We start from the raw sequence: 18,202 nt of genomic DNA on the forward strand, positions 1-18,202 counted from the left end.
CCACCCCCTTTCCCCTTTGGTAACCATAAGTTTGTTTTCTATGTGTGTGTGAGTCTGTTTCTGTTTCGTAAATGAGTTCATTTGTGTCATACTTTCAATTCCACATACAAGTGATATGCTGGGCCTTTTCTTAGTCTTTATATTTCCAGGTTCTTCTGTAGCAATTGACACTTTCTTTTTTAAAAATTATTATTTATTTTGGGCTGCGCCGGGTCTTAGTTGCAGCATGCAGACTCTTAGTTGCAGCATGCATGCGGGATCTAGTTCCCTGACCAGGGATCAAACCCGGGCCTCCTGCATTAGGAGCGCAGAGTCTCACTCACTGGACCACCAGGGAAGTCCCAGGCAATTGACACTCTCAACAGATAAACTACTCCTTGAAAAAATAAAAGATTTGTTTTTCCTTAAAAATGTAAAGGAAATATATGATCCCCCCAAAAATATTTATTGCAGGAAAGAAAGAAGAAGGAGAGAGAGAGAGAGAGAGAGAGGCGGGCTACTAAGAATTAGAAAGTGGTCATTAACTGAAATGAACTTATCTATGAAATAGAAAGAGACTCACAGACATAGAGAACAGACTTGTGGTTGCCAAGGGGGAGGGTAGTGGGGGAGGGATGGATTGGGAGTTTGGGACTAGCAGATGCAAACTATTTTATATAGAATGGATAAACAACAAGGTTCTACTGTATAGCACAGGGAACTATATCCAATATCCCGTGATAAAATATAATGGAAAAGAATATGAAAAAGAATATATATATGTATAACTGAGTCACTTTGCTGTACAGCAGAAATAAACACAACATTGTAAATCAACTATACTTCAATAAAATAAAATAAAAGTAAAATAAAAGAAAAAGAAAAAGAAAGTGGTCATTAAGAAGTGAGAAAACGGCACTGTTAGGATGCAGAGTCATTGGGTTTCTCCCACGTTGGTGGTGGGAGTGTAAGTTGGCACAACTACTTAGGAACACCGTCGAGCATTAGTGTGTAAACTCCAACATTCACCCATCCTATCTAGTAGTCGCCTCTGGTGCCAGTGTCACATCCCCTTAGTTCACCTTTAAGCCACAGCTGTAATCACCCTCCGCCTAGCTCAGGACTCACGTGTGCTCACAGCTCCCCACACAGCATAAGTACACATTTTTCTGTTTTCTGCCCAGGGTTTTCTCCACTGGGTGGCTGGGGGCAGCAGCACTCAGCCCATCCACAAGCACAGCCTAGAAATGTAGGGAAGTTAACATCCCGGGGGCATCCCTTGATCAATGGGGCTCAGGAGCCTGCAGATAAATGCCCCTGCTGTCCATCCTTCAGGCCCACAATTCTGGGAACCAGCCCCCAGCAGTCACCTCAATACTTCTCCCTTATGTTGTATTTTCCTCCTTCGCTGTCTCACTCTCTCCTGCTTCCTGGCATGACTCCTCAAATAAATTATCAGCATCCCTTTTGTCTCAGACTCTGCCTTAGGGGACCCAAACTAAGACAACTGTGACCCAGCAATTCCACTCCTAGCTCCACATTCAAGAGATAATCTTACCAGGTACATCAGGAGATACAAGAATGTTCCTGTTGGCACAAAAGCACTGGCAGGAGAACAGACACAGAAATTCTAGAATAACATACAATGGAGTATTATACAGCAGTCAAAATGAATGCAGTAAGGTTAAGTGCAAGTCTGCATGGAATTTAGCAACATAATTTTGAGTGATAAAAGTATATCACCAGGGCTTCCCTGGTGGTGCAGTGGTTGAGAGTCCGCCTGCTGATGCAGGGGACATGGGTTCGTGACCCGGTCTGGGAAGATCCCATGTGCCACAGAGCGGCTGGGCCCGTGAGCCATGGTCGCTGAGCCTGCGCGTCCGGAGCCTGTGCTCCACAACGGGAGAGGCCACAACAGTGAGAGGTCTGCGTACCGCAAAAAAAAAAAAAAAAAAAAAAAAAAAAGAAAAAGAAAAGTATATCACCGGGGGGACTTCCCTGGTGACACAGTGGTTAAGAATCTGCCTGCCAATGCAGGGGACACGGGTTCGAGCCCTGGTCAGGGAAGATCCCACATGCCATGGAGCAACTAAGCCCGTGCGCCACAACTACTGAGCCTGAGCTCTAGAGCCCAAGAGCTACAACTACTGAGCTTGCATGCCACAACTACTGAAGCCCGTGTGCCTAGAGCCCATGCTCCACAACAAAGAGAAGCCACCACATTGAGAAGCCTGAGCACCACAACGAAGAACAGCCCCCACTCACCGCAACTAGAGAAAGCCCGTGCGTGGCAACGAAGACCCAACCCAGCCAAAAATAAATAAATAAAATAAATAAATTTATATTAAAAAAAAAGTATATCACCAGGGGCTTCCCTTGTGGCGCAGTGGTTAAGAATACGCCTGCCAGTGCAGGGGACACAGGTTCGAGCCCTGGTCTGGGAAGATCCCACATGCTGTGGAGCAACTAAGCCAGTGCGCCACAACTACTGACCCCACTTGCCACAACTATGGAAGTCCGCACCCTAGAGCCCGTGCTCCATAACAAGAGAAGCCACCGCAGTGAGAAGCCCGCGCACCGCAATGAAGAGTAGCCCTCACTCACTGTAGCTAGAGAAACCCCGTGAGCAGCAACGAAGACCCAACTCTGCCAAAAATAAATAAATAAATAAATAAATAAGTTAACTAATTAATTAAAATAAAAGTATATCACCAAATATCACACGCAACTGGTACCCTTTTTATAAAAATTGAATACTAGAAAAAATATACTTTTGGGAAATAGATATAGATTTGATAAAACTACATAAAAAAGAAATCAAGAAACACTGAACCCAGGATTCAAATTCACTTTGGGTGGATTGAAGTGTGGAGGACCAGACTGTAGATGCAAGTTCTTATCAGTGTTTTATTTTTCATATTGGGCAGTGACTCCATGGATTGTTTTATATTATTAAAATAAATACATAAATTCATAAGCAATTTAAGGGAGGCCTTGTATGGACCAGTGATGAGAATGTGTACTATATACCCAATGACTATGATAAACCTAATTATGTATTATATTATGTTTGTAACTTTTCTGGGAGCCTAAAATTATTCCAAGAGAAATGACTTACTAGTAGGGGGAAAAAAACCTCACAGAAACCAAAATACTCTTTCCTTGGAGTTGGGCTTGAGGTTGAACTACCAGCTCTACTTCTCTTCACATCTTGCATGATCCTAGGGAAGTTACTTCACCTACTTGAACCTCAGGTTTCCTCTTCTGTAAAAAGTGAATAATGATGCCTTATAGTGCTGATGAGAATATTAAATGAGATAATATACAGAAAGTCTTGACCCATAGCAAATGTTCAATAGGTATTTTCTAAAGAAACCATCTGACGCCTGCATCCTGTCTGCATCCTCCCATGTGGTTACTCCATCTCTAGTTTCACTTCTATGGGTTTAATGCAAGAAGCATCTGAGAGGGAAAAAAAAGTAAATCCTGGTGATAAATTGAAGTAAGTATTGACTGTAAAATTTAAAGAATAATTTTATATGTCTTAAAAGAAAGGGAAAAAAGGGTGAAATTAAGATAGCAAAGAAATGGAGATGTTTTAGGAGGGATGAAATCATGTTAAAGGAAATTGTCTTACTCGGGAGAAGAACAAAAATGTCAGTGTAGACTTTCTTGGATAAATATAAATGAAAGTTCATATGTTATAAATTTAAGGGTAACTGTTAAAGATTAGAAATAGGAAAATATAATTTCCAATCTGGTGGAGGAAAATAAAGGGGGTAAGTATAATTTGACAAGTCCTAAAGAAGGCAAAAGGAATAAAAAGAAAGCAGAGAATTCGTGATAAGAAAGCATAAAGAGCAATGGTAGAAATAAGACCAAATATATCAGTTGTCCCAACCATAAGAATAGGTAAAACACACTAATGGGAGACAAAGAGGCTCTGACTGGATTTCTAAAGCCTAACTATATGCCGTTTACAAGACGAATAGTGAAAAGCAAAACTACACATAAAGGTTGAAAATAATAGAAAAATTACACCAGGTAAATACTGACTGAAAGGCAGAAATGTATTCATATTAATATCAGAAAAACTGAATTAAAGCAAAATAACATTAATAAGAAGAAAGAAGAACATTTGGCATTGATGAAAGTTATAATGTACCAAAAAGATTTAAAATTATTTATGAATTTGTATGCACTTTAAAAAGTGTTTTGAGGGGTTTCCCTGATGACGCAGTGGTTGAGGGTCCGCCTGCCGATGCAGGGGACGTGGGTTCGTGCCCCGGTCCGGGAAGATCCCACATGCTGTGGAGCGGCTGGGCCCGTGAGCCATGGCCGCTGAGCCTGCACGTCCGGAGCCTGTGCTCCGCAATGGGAGAGGCCACAACAGTGAGAGGCCCGCGTACCGCAAAAAAAAAATAAATAAAAAAAATAATAAAAGTGTTTTGAGGTATATACAGCAGGAACGTACTGAAGTAAAGGGAGAAATTGACAAGTCCACAATAATGGTGTGAGATTTAAAAACACAACTCTCAGAAGTTGATAGATCAAGTAGATGAAAAATTAATATATTATAGAGGAAAATGTGGCAGGACTCACTCGGCATCTATTCCCACACCCTAGTGTGCAGAGGATGGAAAGCTAAAAACTGTTTCCCAGAGTCTCTTACAGCTAGTGTTCCAGATGTGGATTAGTTTCCACCACTTGGTGCCACAGTGCAAGATCTAGAAGGTGGATGAGAGGCAGAGATCATTGTCCTTTTCCTTGGGCTGTTATTGCTTACAAGCACAATCCTAGAGCCATCGAATTTTTCTGTGTCAATGACTGGCCTCTGGTTTTGTGAATGTTAGGAAGCAGTGTCAGTGTTGGCAGTGCTTGTGTTCCACTCTTTGGCTTGTTACAACAGTGTATCATAAACGTGGCTCTAGGGATAGATAGCATCCCAGAGACCCAACCTCAAGTGCACTCCTACAGCCCTTCCAATGACTCTGTAAAAACTTAATGCTCATTTTGCTTAAACTACCTGGAGTGGTTTCTGTCTTGTGCACTGAACGCTGATTTCTACAGATTCAGATTACTATAGATTACTATGGATTTGAAAATGTGGTTATAAACCTTTAATATATAAAGAGGCAAGAAAAGCTTACACCATTAAACTGAGAATTTACATTATTTCAAGCACACAAATATTTTCAAAATTTATTTTATTTTATTTTTATTTATTTGTTTATTTTTGGTTGCATTGGGTCTTTGTTTAGGTGCGTGGGCTTCTCATTGCGGTGGCTTCTTTTGCTTCGGAGCATGGGCTCTAGGTGTGTGGGCTTCAGTAGTTGTGGCACTCAGGCTCAGTAGTTGAAGCACACAACAAATATTAACGGCTCACAAAGGAAATCTTAAACATTTCTCAAAGTCAACGTTATATACCATTTTATCTCATCACAATGCAGTAAAATTACATTTATTTTCAATAATAACAGGTAGCTTTAATTTTTTTCATTTATTTGAACCCTAAATGCACACATAAACTTCTAAATTATCCATGAATAAGAGAGTAAATTCTAACAAATTATAAAATACTTATAGCTGAATGACGATAAAAGCATCACCATTACCTATGAGGGCTTGTAGGATGCAGCTAAAGAAGTACTTAGAGAAGAATGTATAGCATTAAATGAATTAATTATGAATAAAAATAGTTTTTAAAATGAGCTGAAGGTTCAGGTTAAGAAGGAGTTAAAAGAACAATAGTAAACCAAACGAAGTTGAAGAAATCAAGTAGTGAAAGAAAGAGCAGAAGATAAGGAAGTAGAAAATATAATGACAATGGAAATTCCCTGGCTGTCCAGTGGTCAGGACTCGGCACTTTCACTGCTGGGACCCAGGTTCAATCCCTGGTTGGGGAACTAAGATCCCACAAGCTGTGTGGTGCGGACAAAAAAAAAAAAAAATATATATATATATATATATATAATATATATATATATATATATTATATATATATATATATATATAATGACAACAACAAAAAAAACAGAGATAACAAACAAAACAAAAGTCTAATTCTTTGAAAAACACCCTAGAAAGACTGATCAGGAGAGAGAGAAAGAGAACAAGCCCAAATAAACATTATTAGGAATGAAAAGGGGAATGTAACTCTGATACAACAGAGATCTTTTGAATCATGGAATACTATGGACAACTTTGTGCCATTACATTTGAAAACCTTGATAAAATGGACAAATTTTAGGAAAATATAAATTGCTAAAATTGTTTCAAAAACAAATAGAACTGAACAAACCAATAGTCATTTAATAAATCAACGTAGTAGTAAAATGTCTCATTCACCAAATGGCACCATATAATTTTCCAATGAATTTCACCAAACGTTATAAGGAGTAGAAAACCTAGGGACTTCCCTGGTGGCACAGTGGTTACGAATCCGCCTGCCAATGCAGGGGACACGGGTTTGAGCCCTGGTCCGGGAAGATCCCACATGCCGCGGAGCAACTAAGCCTATGCGTCACTACTGAGCCTGCACTCTAGAACCCGCGAGCCACAACTACTGAAGCCCACGCGCCTAGAGCCCGCGCTCCGCAAAAAGAGAAGCCACCACAATGAGAAGCCTGCGCACCGCAACGAAGACCCAATGCAGCCAAAAATAAAATAAATAATAAAAATAAATACATTTAAAAAATGAAATAGGGATAATAACAGTATCTTAGACTTGGTGTAAGAATTAATATAGGTAAATTAAAAGAGATAAACATAAGATTCATATAGGTTAAGGATTTAGACCAGTCCCTGGCTTGAAGTAGCACCATTTGTATTAGCCACCATTGTCCTTTTATCCTCTATGCCACGTGGTACCTTCATTCCCCCTTTCTTTGCCCAGTGGTGGGAGACATCCATTATCTGAATGGACCAGAATAACAGTCCACTTGGTCTTAGGGGCCCTGGTCCACGTCTCTGCTATTATGGCCAGGACATTCCATAGTGGGAGGTCATCTCACTCCAAAAATTCTTTTCTTTAGAGCAGTAATTGTGGTCATTGGTGACATCCAATCTCAACTCTTACCTCATTTGTGACCCTGGCAGCCATATCATGAGAGTTTTCAATATGGATCACGCTACAACTTCCTTTTTTTTTTAATTAAAATTTATTTTCTAGAAGAGTTTTAGATTTAAAGAAAAATATTGAAGATTAGTATAGAGAGTTTCCATATACCCAGCACTCAGTTTCCCTCACTAACATTTGCTTTTTAATTCAACATTATGTCTTTGAGATACATCCATGTTAATCTACATATATCTAAATGTATTAATTCTAACTGGGTGTAGTAATTCATTGACCTGGAAGCTTCTCAGCCTCACATGTCACAGGTTTAGTGCTGGGGAATTCCATCTCCCTCTCAGTGAGGTCTATCAAATCCCTGGTTCTGAAATGAAAGTATTTACATAGTCATAATGTTATAAATGTCATTTGATTTTCAATGTTAAGAAATACATACAGGCAAAGTATGGCAAACTGAATTATGTTTACAAGAGAGAATGTACATGCTAACAACTTTAAAGCAAAAGTTAAGGTTGAGTTGATGGAGGAAGGCAGAAGCGGGGAGGGGAAATCAAGGGAAATTATTCATTTCACACAGGAGAGTCAAGAGATACAATCTAAAGAAGAAACAGACATTTAAGACTATTATTTAAACTGATACAGTTGACCCTCCATATGTTCTGGTTCCAGATCTGGATTCAACCAACCTCAAATGGAAAATATTTTTTAAAAATTTTCAAGAAAGTCCCCAAAAGCAAAACTTGAATTTGCTGGGCACATGCGAAATATTTACACAGCATTTACATTCTATGAGGTATTATAAATAATCTAGAGATGACAAAGTATTTGGGAAGAGGTACATATGTTATATGCAAATGCTGTGCCATTTGATATAAGTGACTTGAGCATTCGGGAATTTTGGTACGCCTGGGGGCTGGGGAACCGAATCCCCCATACAGAGAGAAGACTGTAACAGCAACCAATGGAAAAAAAAAAAAAGATAAATATAAAAACAAAAACTGGGAGGAGAAAGGGGGAAAGGTTGATTAATGAAATCACACAGCAGGTAGTCAATAGATACTGTTAACAATAATAAACCAAGTAATAGAAGCATGAGTATATTATTCATAGTTATATGAATTTTTTAAAAAGAGAGAGAAAGAAAGGAAGAAAGAAAGAAAGAAAGGAAGGAAGAAAGAAAGGAAGGAAGGAAGGTTGCTCCTGGGGAGTGAGATGACATTTTTAGCTTTTTATTTCTAATCTCTCTGTTGGGCATTGCATCGGGTGTGCATTTTCATCTATATGAATTATATTTGAGATAACAATAATTAAAATAAATAATTGAGCAAAAATCTAGATCTGATTCTGACATTCCTCTAGAGGTTCAGGCACTTTCAGGAACTCCCCATCGCCTTAGGAACAAGTTTAAACTCTCAGGCAGGCAGGCAAGCAGGCAGGCAGGCATTCAAGGTCCTTCGTCACCAGGCACCTCCTCCGGGAAGCCCTCGGTGGGGGAGAGCGTCCTCTGCTGGAACAGGGACGCCAGCACGCCTGGGGTACCGCCCTTTGCGTATCAACAGACTCCGCCCCCATCCCTCCCTCAGGGCTGCCCGCCTCACGTGTTCTCAGGCCCTTTACAGTTGGGGGTGGAACCCCGAGAGGTGGAGCCCAGAGACCCCAGGTGAGAGCATGTGGGCCGGTGGGGGACTGCCGGGTCAGGCCTGGGAACAGGCCTGGAGTGTCTGTCAGACCCAGCTCGATGTGAGGCGGGGACGTTCAGGGTGATGGGAATTAACCTCATTACGGGTCTGCTTGGTTCAGAGTGGTTTAGGGCTGGGCTTTCTGTTGGGGCTTTCTGTTGGGGAGAGAAGCCGGGATTCTTATCTGCGCGTGTCCTTGGGCGAGTCACTGAATATCAGTTTCCTCACCTGTGGCTGCCAGCATGCAATGAAATAATGCACAGAAGTAACTAATTAATAAATGATAACTGCTGTTATTATGGCCCATTTAAGCAAAAGTGTGAACTCTCAGAGAGGGGAAGACCTTAAAGGTGGCCGTAGCTCAACCCTGCTTGGAGACAGGCCTCCCCTCCCTCACCTGGGGTGCTTACATCAGTGGTACCTGGAGGTGCCACCTGTAAGGGAGGCTGCCTCCCAGGTTCCCACTGGCCTGGTGTCCTGAGTGGGCTGGCGGGTCAGACCCTCCGTGATGAAGTCCCTTTCTGTCTCCTCACAGGGCCTGCCTTCTGCTTTGGGCCCCTGTCGGTGGGCAGACATGTCTCAGGAGGCAGCTGCAGAGGGTTCCAGCACAGAGGACCCTGTTCTCAGTCTCCACAACAGCTGTGGGCTTTTCCAGGAGGATATGGAAGAAACCAGCTCCATGGTAGGCCTGGCACCAGACCTGCCAGGAGAGAGTTCTGGGGCCCCAGTTTGGGTGGGCAGCAGGAAGAGGGTCCTCAGGGAAGAGGCTCATCAAGGTGCCAGCTCCCAGGTAGTGGGTGCTCCTGGGACTAGCCTGGAGGCCAAGGCCCACGTGGTGGTCCTGGGGCTGCAAGCTATGGGAGAGAGCCAGGATTCGGTGCCCGGCCCCAGGCTCCACATCCAGCCGGCCACAGTGCCTGCCCACGGGAGGGCTCAGGCCTCCAAGAGGCTCCAGGTTACAATGCACGACATCTTAGCTGGAAGCTGGCCCAGGAATCTTTGTAGTGTGTCCGTGGGAACAAGACAGAAAAGCGGGAGGTCTGAGGCCCCCTCAGAGGATGAGGAAGGGGCTGATGACTTCTTGTGGCTTGGTCAGAGCCCTGGTGGGGACAAGCTCCAGTCTGTGGGAGACTCCCCCCAAGGTGCTGACGTGGAGTCCTTGGGAGGCCCTTGCAGTCCTCTCTCTTGCAAGGACACTGGGTGTGGGCCTGGAGATCCAGGTGGAAGTTGGATGAGCTGCGCCTCAGGGATTGAGAAATTTGAATATTTGCCCACTGCAGAGGGCGGGACCCAGCCAGGCAGCCTCTGTGACCCTGTCAGGTCCCTACTGCCCAGTGGAGGCGAGTCCCTTCAGCCAGCTGCCTGGATCCTCCACAGAGCCCTGTACTGTGCCTGGGAGTGTCCAGAAAGGCTTCCACAGAGCAGCAAGAAGCCAGACACATCGTGGGGCCTGGCGGTGGTGATGGCCCTACCACCCCACACAACCAGGAGGAGTTGGAGGTCAAGGCTCAGCCAGTGTCTGGGGGGATGCCAGGACAGGGACTCGCTGCTGCCCTGCAGCCTGTAGCCAGCAAGGCTAGCTCAGGCCCATCCATGGGGCAGAGAAGATCCGAGTGTGCTAAACAGTTGAGAAGGGGCCCGGTGCCCCATGCCCAGGACCAGGGCACTGACAGGTGCCCAGACGACTCCAACCAGGACCAGGCAGAGGAATCCAGCTCAGGAGACTGCCCCAAACTGGTAGATTGAGTCTGAAAGGTTGAGATAGGTAGGAAGGGCATCATTATCTTTTGGAGTCAGTGAGTCCTGGTTTGAAATCTTATCTCTGCCCACTTCCTTGTTGAGTGACCCTGGAATATTTTTTAACCTGTTTCCTCATCTGTAAAAAGGGAATACTAATTCCAATTTAATGGATTTTTTTCCATAATATTTGCATATAACCTACACACATCCACATCTTATACTTTATTTTAATTTTTTAAAATTTATTTTATTTTATTATTATTTTTTGCCTGTGTTGGGTCTTTGTTGCTCCACACGGGCTTTCTCTACCTGCAGTGTGGGGGCTACTCTTCGTTGAGGTGAGCGGGCTTCTCATTGTGGTGGCTTCTCTTGTTGCGGAGCACAGGCTCTAGACACGTGGGCTTCATTAGTTGCAGCACGGGGGCTCAGTAGCTGTGGCTCACGGGCTCTAGAGCGCAGGCTCAGCAGTTGTGGCGCACGGGCTTAGTTGCTCCATGGCATGTGGGATCTTCCCAGAGCAGGTCTGGAACCCATGTCCCCTGCACTGGCAGGCAGATTCTTAACCACTGTGCCACCAGGGAAGCCCCAATGGGGTTGTTTTGAGCAGGAGTCCCTAACCTTTCTGGCACCAGGGACCAGTTACATGGAAGACAATTTTTCCACGGACCGGGGTCAGGGGATGGTTTTGGGATAATTCAAGTGCATTACATTTATTGTGCACTTCATTTCTATTAGTATTACATTGTAATATATAATGAAATAATTATACAACTCACCATAATGCAGAATCAGTGGGAGCCCTTAGCTTGTTTTCACTTGCCACTCACTGATAGGGTTTTGATATGAGTCTGCAAGAAATTGAGTTATTATGGTCTCTGTGCAGTCACACCTCTCTGCTAATGATAATCTGTGTTTGTAGCCGCTCCCCATCACTAGCATCACTGCCTCAGCTCCACCTCAGATAATCAGGCGTTAGACTCTCATAAGGAGTGCGCAACCTAGATCCCTCGCATGCGCAGTTCACAGTAGGGCTCACGCTCCTATGAGAATCTAATGCCACCGCTGATCGGACGGGAGGCGGAGCTCAGGCGGTAATGCGAGCAATGGGGAGCGGCTGTAAATACAGATGAAGCTTCGCTCGCTCAGCCTCAGTTCACCTTCTGCTGTTCAGCCTGGTTCCTAACAGGCCACAGACCAGTACCTGTCTGTGGCCGGGGGATGAGGACCCCTGGTTTTGAGGGTTAAATGAGATGATGGTGTAAACTAACGTGCCTAGCATAAGGCACAAGGTAAATCCATTTATGTTAAATTTGCTTTTCCTTGAGTGTTATAATAGCCTTATGAGCCAGGCATCAGCCCCGTATTTCCAGATGGGGAAACTGAGGCTCAGAGAAGTTATCAAACTTCTCTAAGCTCACACAGCAAGGGAGGCAGTGCCTGGCTGTGTTCCCTGTATTCACTGCTTCCCTTTCCATTGTTCTTTTACTAATAGTAATATTTGTCATTTTATAAATAATCATAGCTAACATGTTTGTACACCAAAGGTAGAAGATGGCATTACCTGTGTTTGATGTATATTTCTCACATAGTTGAATTTTTTTTATTTAAGTATTTGATTTACAATATCATGTTAGTTTCAAGTGTACAGCATAGCAATTCAGTGATATATATATATATATATATACATATATATGTGTATATATATATATTGTTTTTCAGATTCTTTCCCCTTATAGGTTATTACAAAATATTGAGTATAGTTAGTTCCCTGTGCTATACAGTAGGTCCTTGTTGGTTATCTATTTTATATATAATAGTCACATAGTTAAATTTTTATCACACTGATTGAATATGTATTATGTGCTAAGTGCTTTTGGTTTAGTCTTCACCTGAAGCCCAGAGAGGTAAGATTATAGGCCCAAGGTCCCACAGCTGGTAAATGACAGAGCCAGGATGCAGACCCAGGCAGTCTGTCTGGAGAGCTTGCTCTACTGCTTGCTTGTGCACATTCCCCGCTAGCATCGCAGCAGTAATAGCAGCTGGCCTGCCTACCATGAGCTGGGTATATCCCCGAGCTCTTTATCTTCCATCTTCCTAACAACCATACGAGGTAGATGATAATGATGTATACCCATTTTAATGTTGTGGGCACTGAGGCTCAGACAGGTAAAGTGACTATGTCAAGACCAAACAGCAAATTAGTAGAACTGGGATAGGAACCAATGAGCTGCCTGTGTGATTTACCACCATTTGGTACTATAATTACATTAGAAGTGCTGTTACATTGTCTTTGCAAACATCACTCAAAAACATTAATTTTTAATTAAAAAAACTAATATGTGTTTATCGTAGAAAATAAGGAAGAAATAAAAATCTCCATAATGCCAACATTCACAGCTATCTCCTGTTGACATTTTTTTTGTAATTGCAACAAGTTTTATTAATAATGTCAAAATTCTATTAGAACCTAGTATATGTTATAAGATACAGTTAATATTCTTTTTTTTTAACATCTTTATTGGAGTATAATTGCTTTACAGTGGTGTGTTAGTTTCTGCTTTATAACAAAGTGAATCAGCTATACATATACATACATCCCCATATCCCCTCCCTCTTGCGTCTCCCTCCCACCCTCCCTATCGCACCCCTCTAGGTGGTCACAAAGCACTGAGCTGATCTCCCTGTGCTATGCAGCTGCTTCCCACTAGCTAGCTATTTTACATCTGGTAGTGTATATAAGTCCATGCCACTCTCTCACTTCGTCCCAGCTTACCCTTCCCCCTCCCTGTGTCCTCACTCAAGTCCATTCTCTACGTCTGTGTCTTTATTCCTGTCCTGCCCCTAGGTTCTTCAGAACCTTTTTTTTTCTTTAGATTCCATATATATGTTAGCATACGGTATTTGTTTTTCTCTTTCTGACTTACTTCACTCTGTATGACAGCCTCGAGGTCCATCCACCTCACTACAAATAACTCAATTTCATTTCTTTTTATGGCTGAGTAATATTCCATGGTATATATATGCCACATCTTCCTTATCCATTCATCTGTCGATGGACACTTAGGTTGCTTCCATGTCCTGGCTATTGTAAATAGAGCTGCAGTGAACATTGTGGTACATGACTCTTTTTGAACTATGGTTTTCTCAGGGTATATGCCCAGTAGTGGGATTGCTGGGTCGTATGGTAGTTCCATTTTTAGTTTCTTAAGGAACCTCCATACTGTTTTCCATAGTGGCTGTATCAATTTACATTCCCACCAACAGTGCAAGAGCGTTCCCTTTTCTCCACACCCTCTCCAGCATTTATTGTTTGTAGATTTTTTGATGATGGCCATTCTGACTGGTGTGAGGTGATATCTCATTGTAGTTTTGATTTGCATTTCTTTAATGATTAGTGATGTTGAGCATCTTTTCATGTGTTTATTGGCAATCTGTATTTCTTCTTTAGAGAAATGTCTATTTAGGTCTTCTGCCCATTTTTGGATTGGGTGGTTTGTTTTTTTGTTATTGAGCTGCATGAGCTGCTTGTAAATTTTGAGATTAATCCTTTGTCAGTTGCTTCATTTGCAAATATTTTCTCCAATTCTGAGGGTTGTCTTTTTGTCTTGCTTATGGTTTCCTTTGCTGTGCAAAAGCTTTGAAGTTTCATTAGGTCCCATTTGTTTATTTTTGTTTTTATCTCCATTCCTCTAGGAGTTGGGTCAAAAAGGATCTTGCTGTGATTTATGTCATAGAGTGTTCTGCCTATGTTTTCCTCTGAGAGTTTTATAGTGTCTGGCCTTACATTGAGGTCTTTAATCCATTTTGAGTTTATTTTTGTGTATGGTGTTAGGGAGTGTTCTAATTTCATTCTTTTACATGTAGCTGTCCAGTTTTCCCAGCACCACTTATTGAAGAGGCTGTCTTTTCTCCATTGTATATTCTTGACTCCTTTATCAAAAATAAGGTGACCATATGTGCGTGGGTTTATCTCTGGGCTTTCTATTCTGTTCCATCCTGTTGACATTTTGATATATGTCCTTTCTTCCATTTTTTTCCTATGCATATATGTCTTTTCTTTGCCTAGAAAGGGGATCATGCATGTCACAATTTTTAAAAAAATTTTTAAAGTAATCTATTTGTTTTTATTTTTGTCTGTGTTGGGTCTTCGTTGCTGTGCGTGGGCTTTCTCTAGTTGCGGTGAGCAGGGGCTACTCTTCATTGTGGTGCACAGGCTTCTCATTTTCGTGGCTTCTCTCATTGCGGAGCACGGACTCTAGGCGTGCGGGCTTCAGTAGTTGTGGAACGTGGGCTCAGTAGTTGTGACGCATAGGCTTAGTTGCTCGACAGCATGTGGGATCTTCCCAGGCCAGGGCTCAAACCCATGTCCCTTGAATTGGCAGGCAGATTCTTAACTACTGCGCCACCAGGGAAGCCCCATGTCACAATTTATAACTTGATATTTTAGGTATTAAAAAAATTGTTTTACAATGAATTTGTTAACACAGAGTGAGGAAATCCCTTTTAATGCCTCCCGCCCAACTGCCCTTTGTCTGCTGTTAATGGTTAGCATCCTTCCAGTCTCCTTTTAATAACTTCTATACATATATGAACATCTGTATATTGAAGGCACCTTTTTATATATAAGTAGGCTCATGCCATGCCTCATTGTTCTGGGACTTATACTTTAATTTTCAAGTGCTTTAGTATTTGAAGGTGTTTCCCAGTTGGTACATACAATTTTGCCAAATCTGTGCTTGCCCTGAACCCTGCATCATAGCGGTCTACAGGCACTGCCAGGACCGGAGGATGGGCTGGGTCTTCCTCTTCTCATTTCCGACCACTGTCATGTAAGTTAAGAGCACAAAGCTCAGAGGCTGACAGACAGGCATTCAGTCCTGGCTTTGCCGCTCTCTGAATGTGACCTAGGCAAGCGGCCTCACCTTTCTGACTATAATTTCCTCATCTGCAAAACGGGGGTATTAAAAGTACTTACCTCATAGGGCGGTGTGAGGAGCAAATGAGATGACACATATGTGTGTTCAGTATTTAGCATAGTGCCTGGTACAAGAAGAAACTAAAAAATGTTACCTGTTATTGATGTATACAATTTTGTCCTGCTTTAAGGACTACCGGGGTGAACACCCCTGTGCATCTGGCTTCTCCCCATTTCAGATTATTTATTTGGGCCAGATGCCTGGAATTGGAATCCCTGGGTCTGCATTGTTTTGAGGGGGTATTTGAGCTTGGTGGTGGAGCCAGGTTCCTGCCCACCTTGACTGGAAGCAGCCCACAGTTGCTCTCTCCTCCAGGCCCCATCCTTGACTCTGCGGCACAGCCCATCATCCCACAGCTTCCCAAACAACCTGTTGCCACGGCAACTGGTGCCAGCTGCAGGAGAAGAATTGAGGCTGGGCTGTGACAGGGACGGGCAGGTGGTTGAGGACAGGGCTGAGTGGGGTGTGGGCAAGCATGGGCATAGTGCCCAGCTGGTCTGCATCCCCTTTGAGGGCCCTGCACCTTCTCCTGGAGGCAGTTTGGCTCATGACAGAGGCAGATACACAGGTTCAAGGTCAGGCTTTTCTTCTTAACAACGGAGTGACTTTAGACGAGAGATGTGTCTTACCTGAATCTTAGTTGCCTCCTCTATGAAATGTGGGAATCAGCTGGGCCCCAGAACTGCTGGGAATCTGGTATGAGAGGCTGGCTGTGTTGTATTCTTTTAGTATGAGATAGAGACTCTTAGAGGGGGGTGGGGAAGTTGGTTGAAGTGCCATTTTCTTCTCTATTTGATCTCCACGGTGGTCAGTTAGGTCTGGAGCCACTCAGTGGATGGCATAGCGGGGACATGGGGAGGGCAGCTCTGGCAGTGTCCCCTGTTCTGCCTGTCACAGCTCGGGAGGCACACAGCTCCTCCGGCCCCACCTAGGCTCCCACACTCAGGTACCCCGTCTGCAGCTACGAAGCATCAGGAGTTGTGTGAGGGAGGAGCGTGTCTCCAGCAGATAGACAGCCTAAGAATAGCTCTTTAAGTGCTTACTGTATACCAGGAGCTTCACATAGGTCATCATCTCATGTTTAATCCTCACAATAGCATGAAAAGTCAGTGTTAACACCCTTGTTTTGCTGATTAAGAAAACTGGGATTCCGAGAAGCTAAGTGACTCACTCAAGGTCACGCAGTAAGTAAGTGGTGGAGTCAGGATTTGAATCCAGGCCTGTTCAATTCCACTCTGTGCACTGAGCCAGGATGCTAAAGGCCTGGCTAAGGGATTCAGATTTTTATGGGGCTTTATTTGTTCAGCAAACAGGGGGTGCTCCTCCAGGATCTCAAAGTCCAGTGTGGGGAGACAAACAAGTAACCAGAGTTGAGATTCAGATTGACACCTAGCAGATTCTGGATACCCAGAGAGCAATTGAGTCTTCCCTAGGGAGGGGTGTGTGGGAGGGCTTGGAGGTAGGGTAGGGCACAGGAGGGGGCTTTGGGAGCTGGATCTGGGCAAAGGAAGTGGGTGTGCAGTAGGCAGAGAAGGTAGGAAGGGCATACTAGGAAGAACGCAGAGCACATGTAAAAGTACAGAGACAGGAAGCAGCTTGGAGCATTACAGGAGCAGAACAGTAGGGGGGTAGGGTCAAGAGGGGAGGAGGAAGGCGGGAAAGATCATCGAGGACAACATTGCTTAAAGGGAAATGGAGAGACTGAAGTCTGGTCAGGTACCAGGAGGGACTCTCTCAGGGGCAGGAGCCAAGGAAACTTAACAACATCAGAGTTTATAGAGAGAGCTTGCTGAGTTCCAGGCACTGTTCTAAGAGCCTTGAATAATGATAATGATCCTTGCATTAACACTATGAGGTTGATACTTGTATTATCCCCATTTTACTGATGAGAAAACTGAGGCACAGAGGTTAAGTAACTTTCCCAAGATCACACATATCCTAGGTATTGGCAGTAAGTATCCTACTCCACGAATATACCACAGTTTATTTATTCCTTGACTCCACGTGGACATTTGAGTTATTTGCAGTTTTTTACTATTACATATGGTGCTGCTATGATGAACAGTTTTGTATGTTTCTTGGTACATATGGGCAAGAGTGGCTCCATGGAATATTCCTGGGAGTGAAATTGCTGGGTTATAGGGTATACACATATTCAACTTAAACAGTGCCAGATGTTTTCTAAAATGGTTGAAAATAGTTCGTACTCCCACCAGCAGTGCAAAATTCCAGTAGCTCCACATCTTTACCAACACTTGATATTATCAGACTTCAATTTTTGCCAAAATAGGGATACTCTATGGTGTCTCAATGTTGTTTTAATTTTCATTTCCCTATTACTAAGAAGAATCTTTGCATGCATTCTAGTCATTTCTGGTTAAGTCTTGCCAAAAAAATTTTTTTGGTTTTAACTTTTCCTTACTGATCTGTAGGAGTTCTTTATGTATTCTAGATACTCGTCCTTTGTCAGCCATATGTTTTGCAAATATATTCTCCCAAAGTGTGGCTCATATTTTGCTTTCCTTATGGTGTCTGTTGATGGATAGAAATTCTTAATTATTAAAAATTGTTTTATTGTGGTAAAATATACATCACATAAAATATACCTTTTAAACCATGTTTAAGTGTACAGTTCAGTGACATTAAGTACATTCACGTTGTTGTGCAGTCATCACCACCATCCATCTCCAGAACTTTTTCATTTTCCCAAATTGAAATTCTGTACCCATTAAGCAATAACTCCCCATTCTCCC

At 43.0% G+C, this 18,202-nt stretch overlaps 1 protein-coding gene and 1 pseudogene across 2 annotated transcripts in view; both read left to right on the forward strand.

Annotated features, from left to right (window-relative positions):
• The window catches only part of LOC308605436 (methylosome protein WDR77-like), a 524,245-nt pseudogene that overhangs the window by 150,590 nt on the left and 355,453 nt on the right, over window positions 1–18,202 (forward strand). The gene's annotated exons all lie outside the window — the stretch shown is intronic.
• SPOCD1 (SPOC domain containing 1) overlaps window positions 9,308–18,202 on the forward strand; it is a gene marked incomplete at both ends in the record, with an annotated part of 28,189 nt that continues 19,294 nt past the window's right edge. Inside the window, 2 exon segments of the mRNA XM_081223824.1 lie at window positions 9,308–10,094; window positions 10,097–10,470. Coding sequence (XP_081079950.1) covers window positions 9,308–10,094; window positions 10,097–10,470 — 1,161 coding nt within the window.

Source organism: Mesoplodon bidens (assembly GCF_964165515.1).
Source record: "Mesoplodon bidens genome assembly, chromosome: 2".
Classification (NCBI taxonomy): Eukaryota; Metazoa; Chordata; class Mammalia; order Artiodactyla; family Ziphiidae; genus Mesoplodon; species Mesoplodon bidens.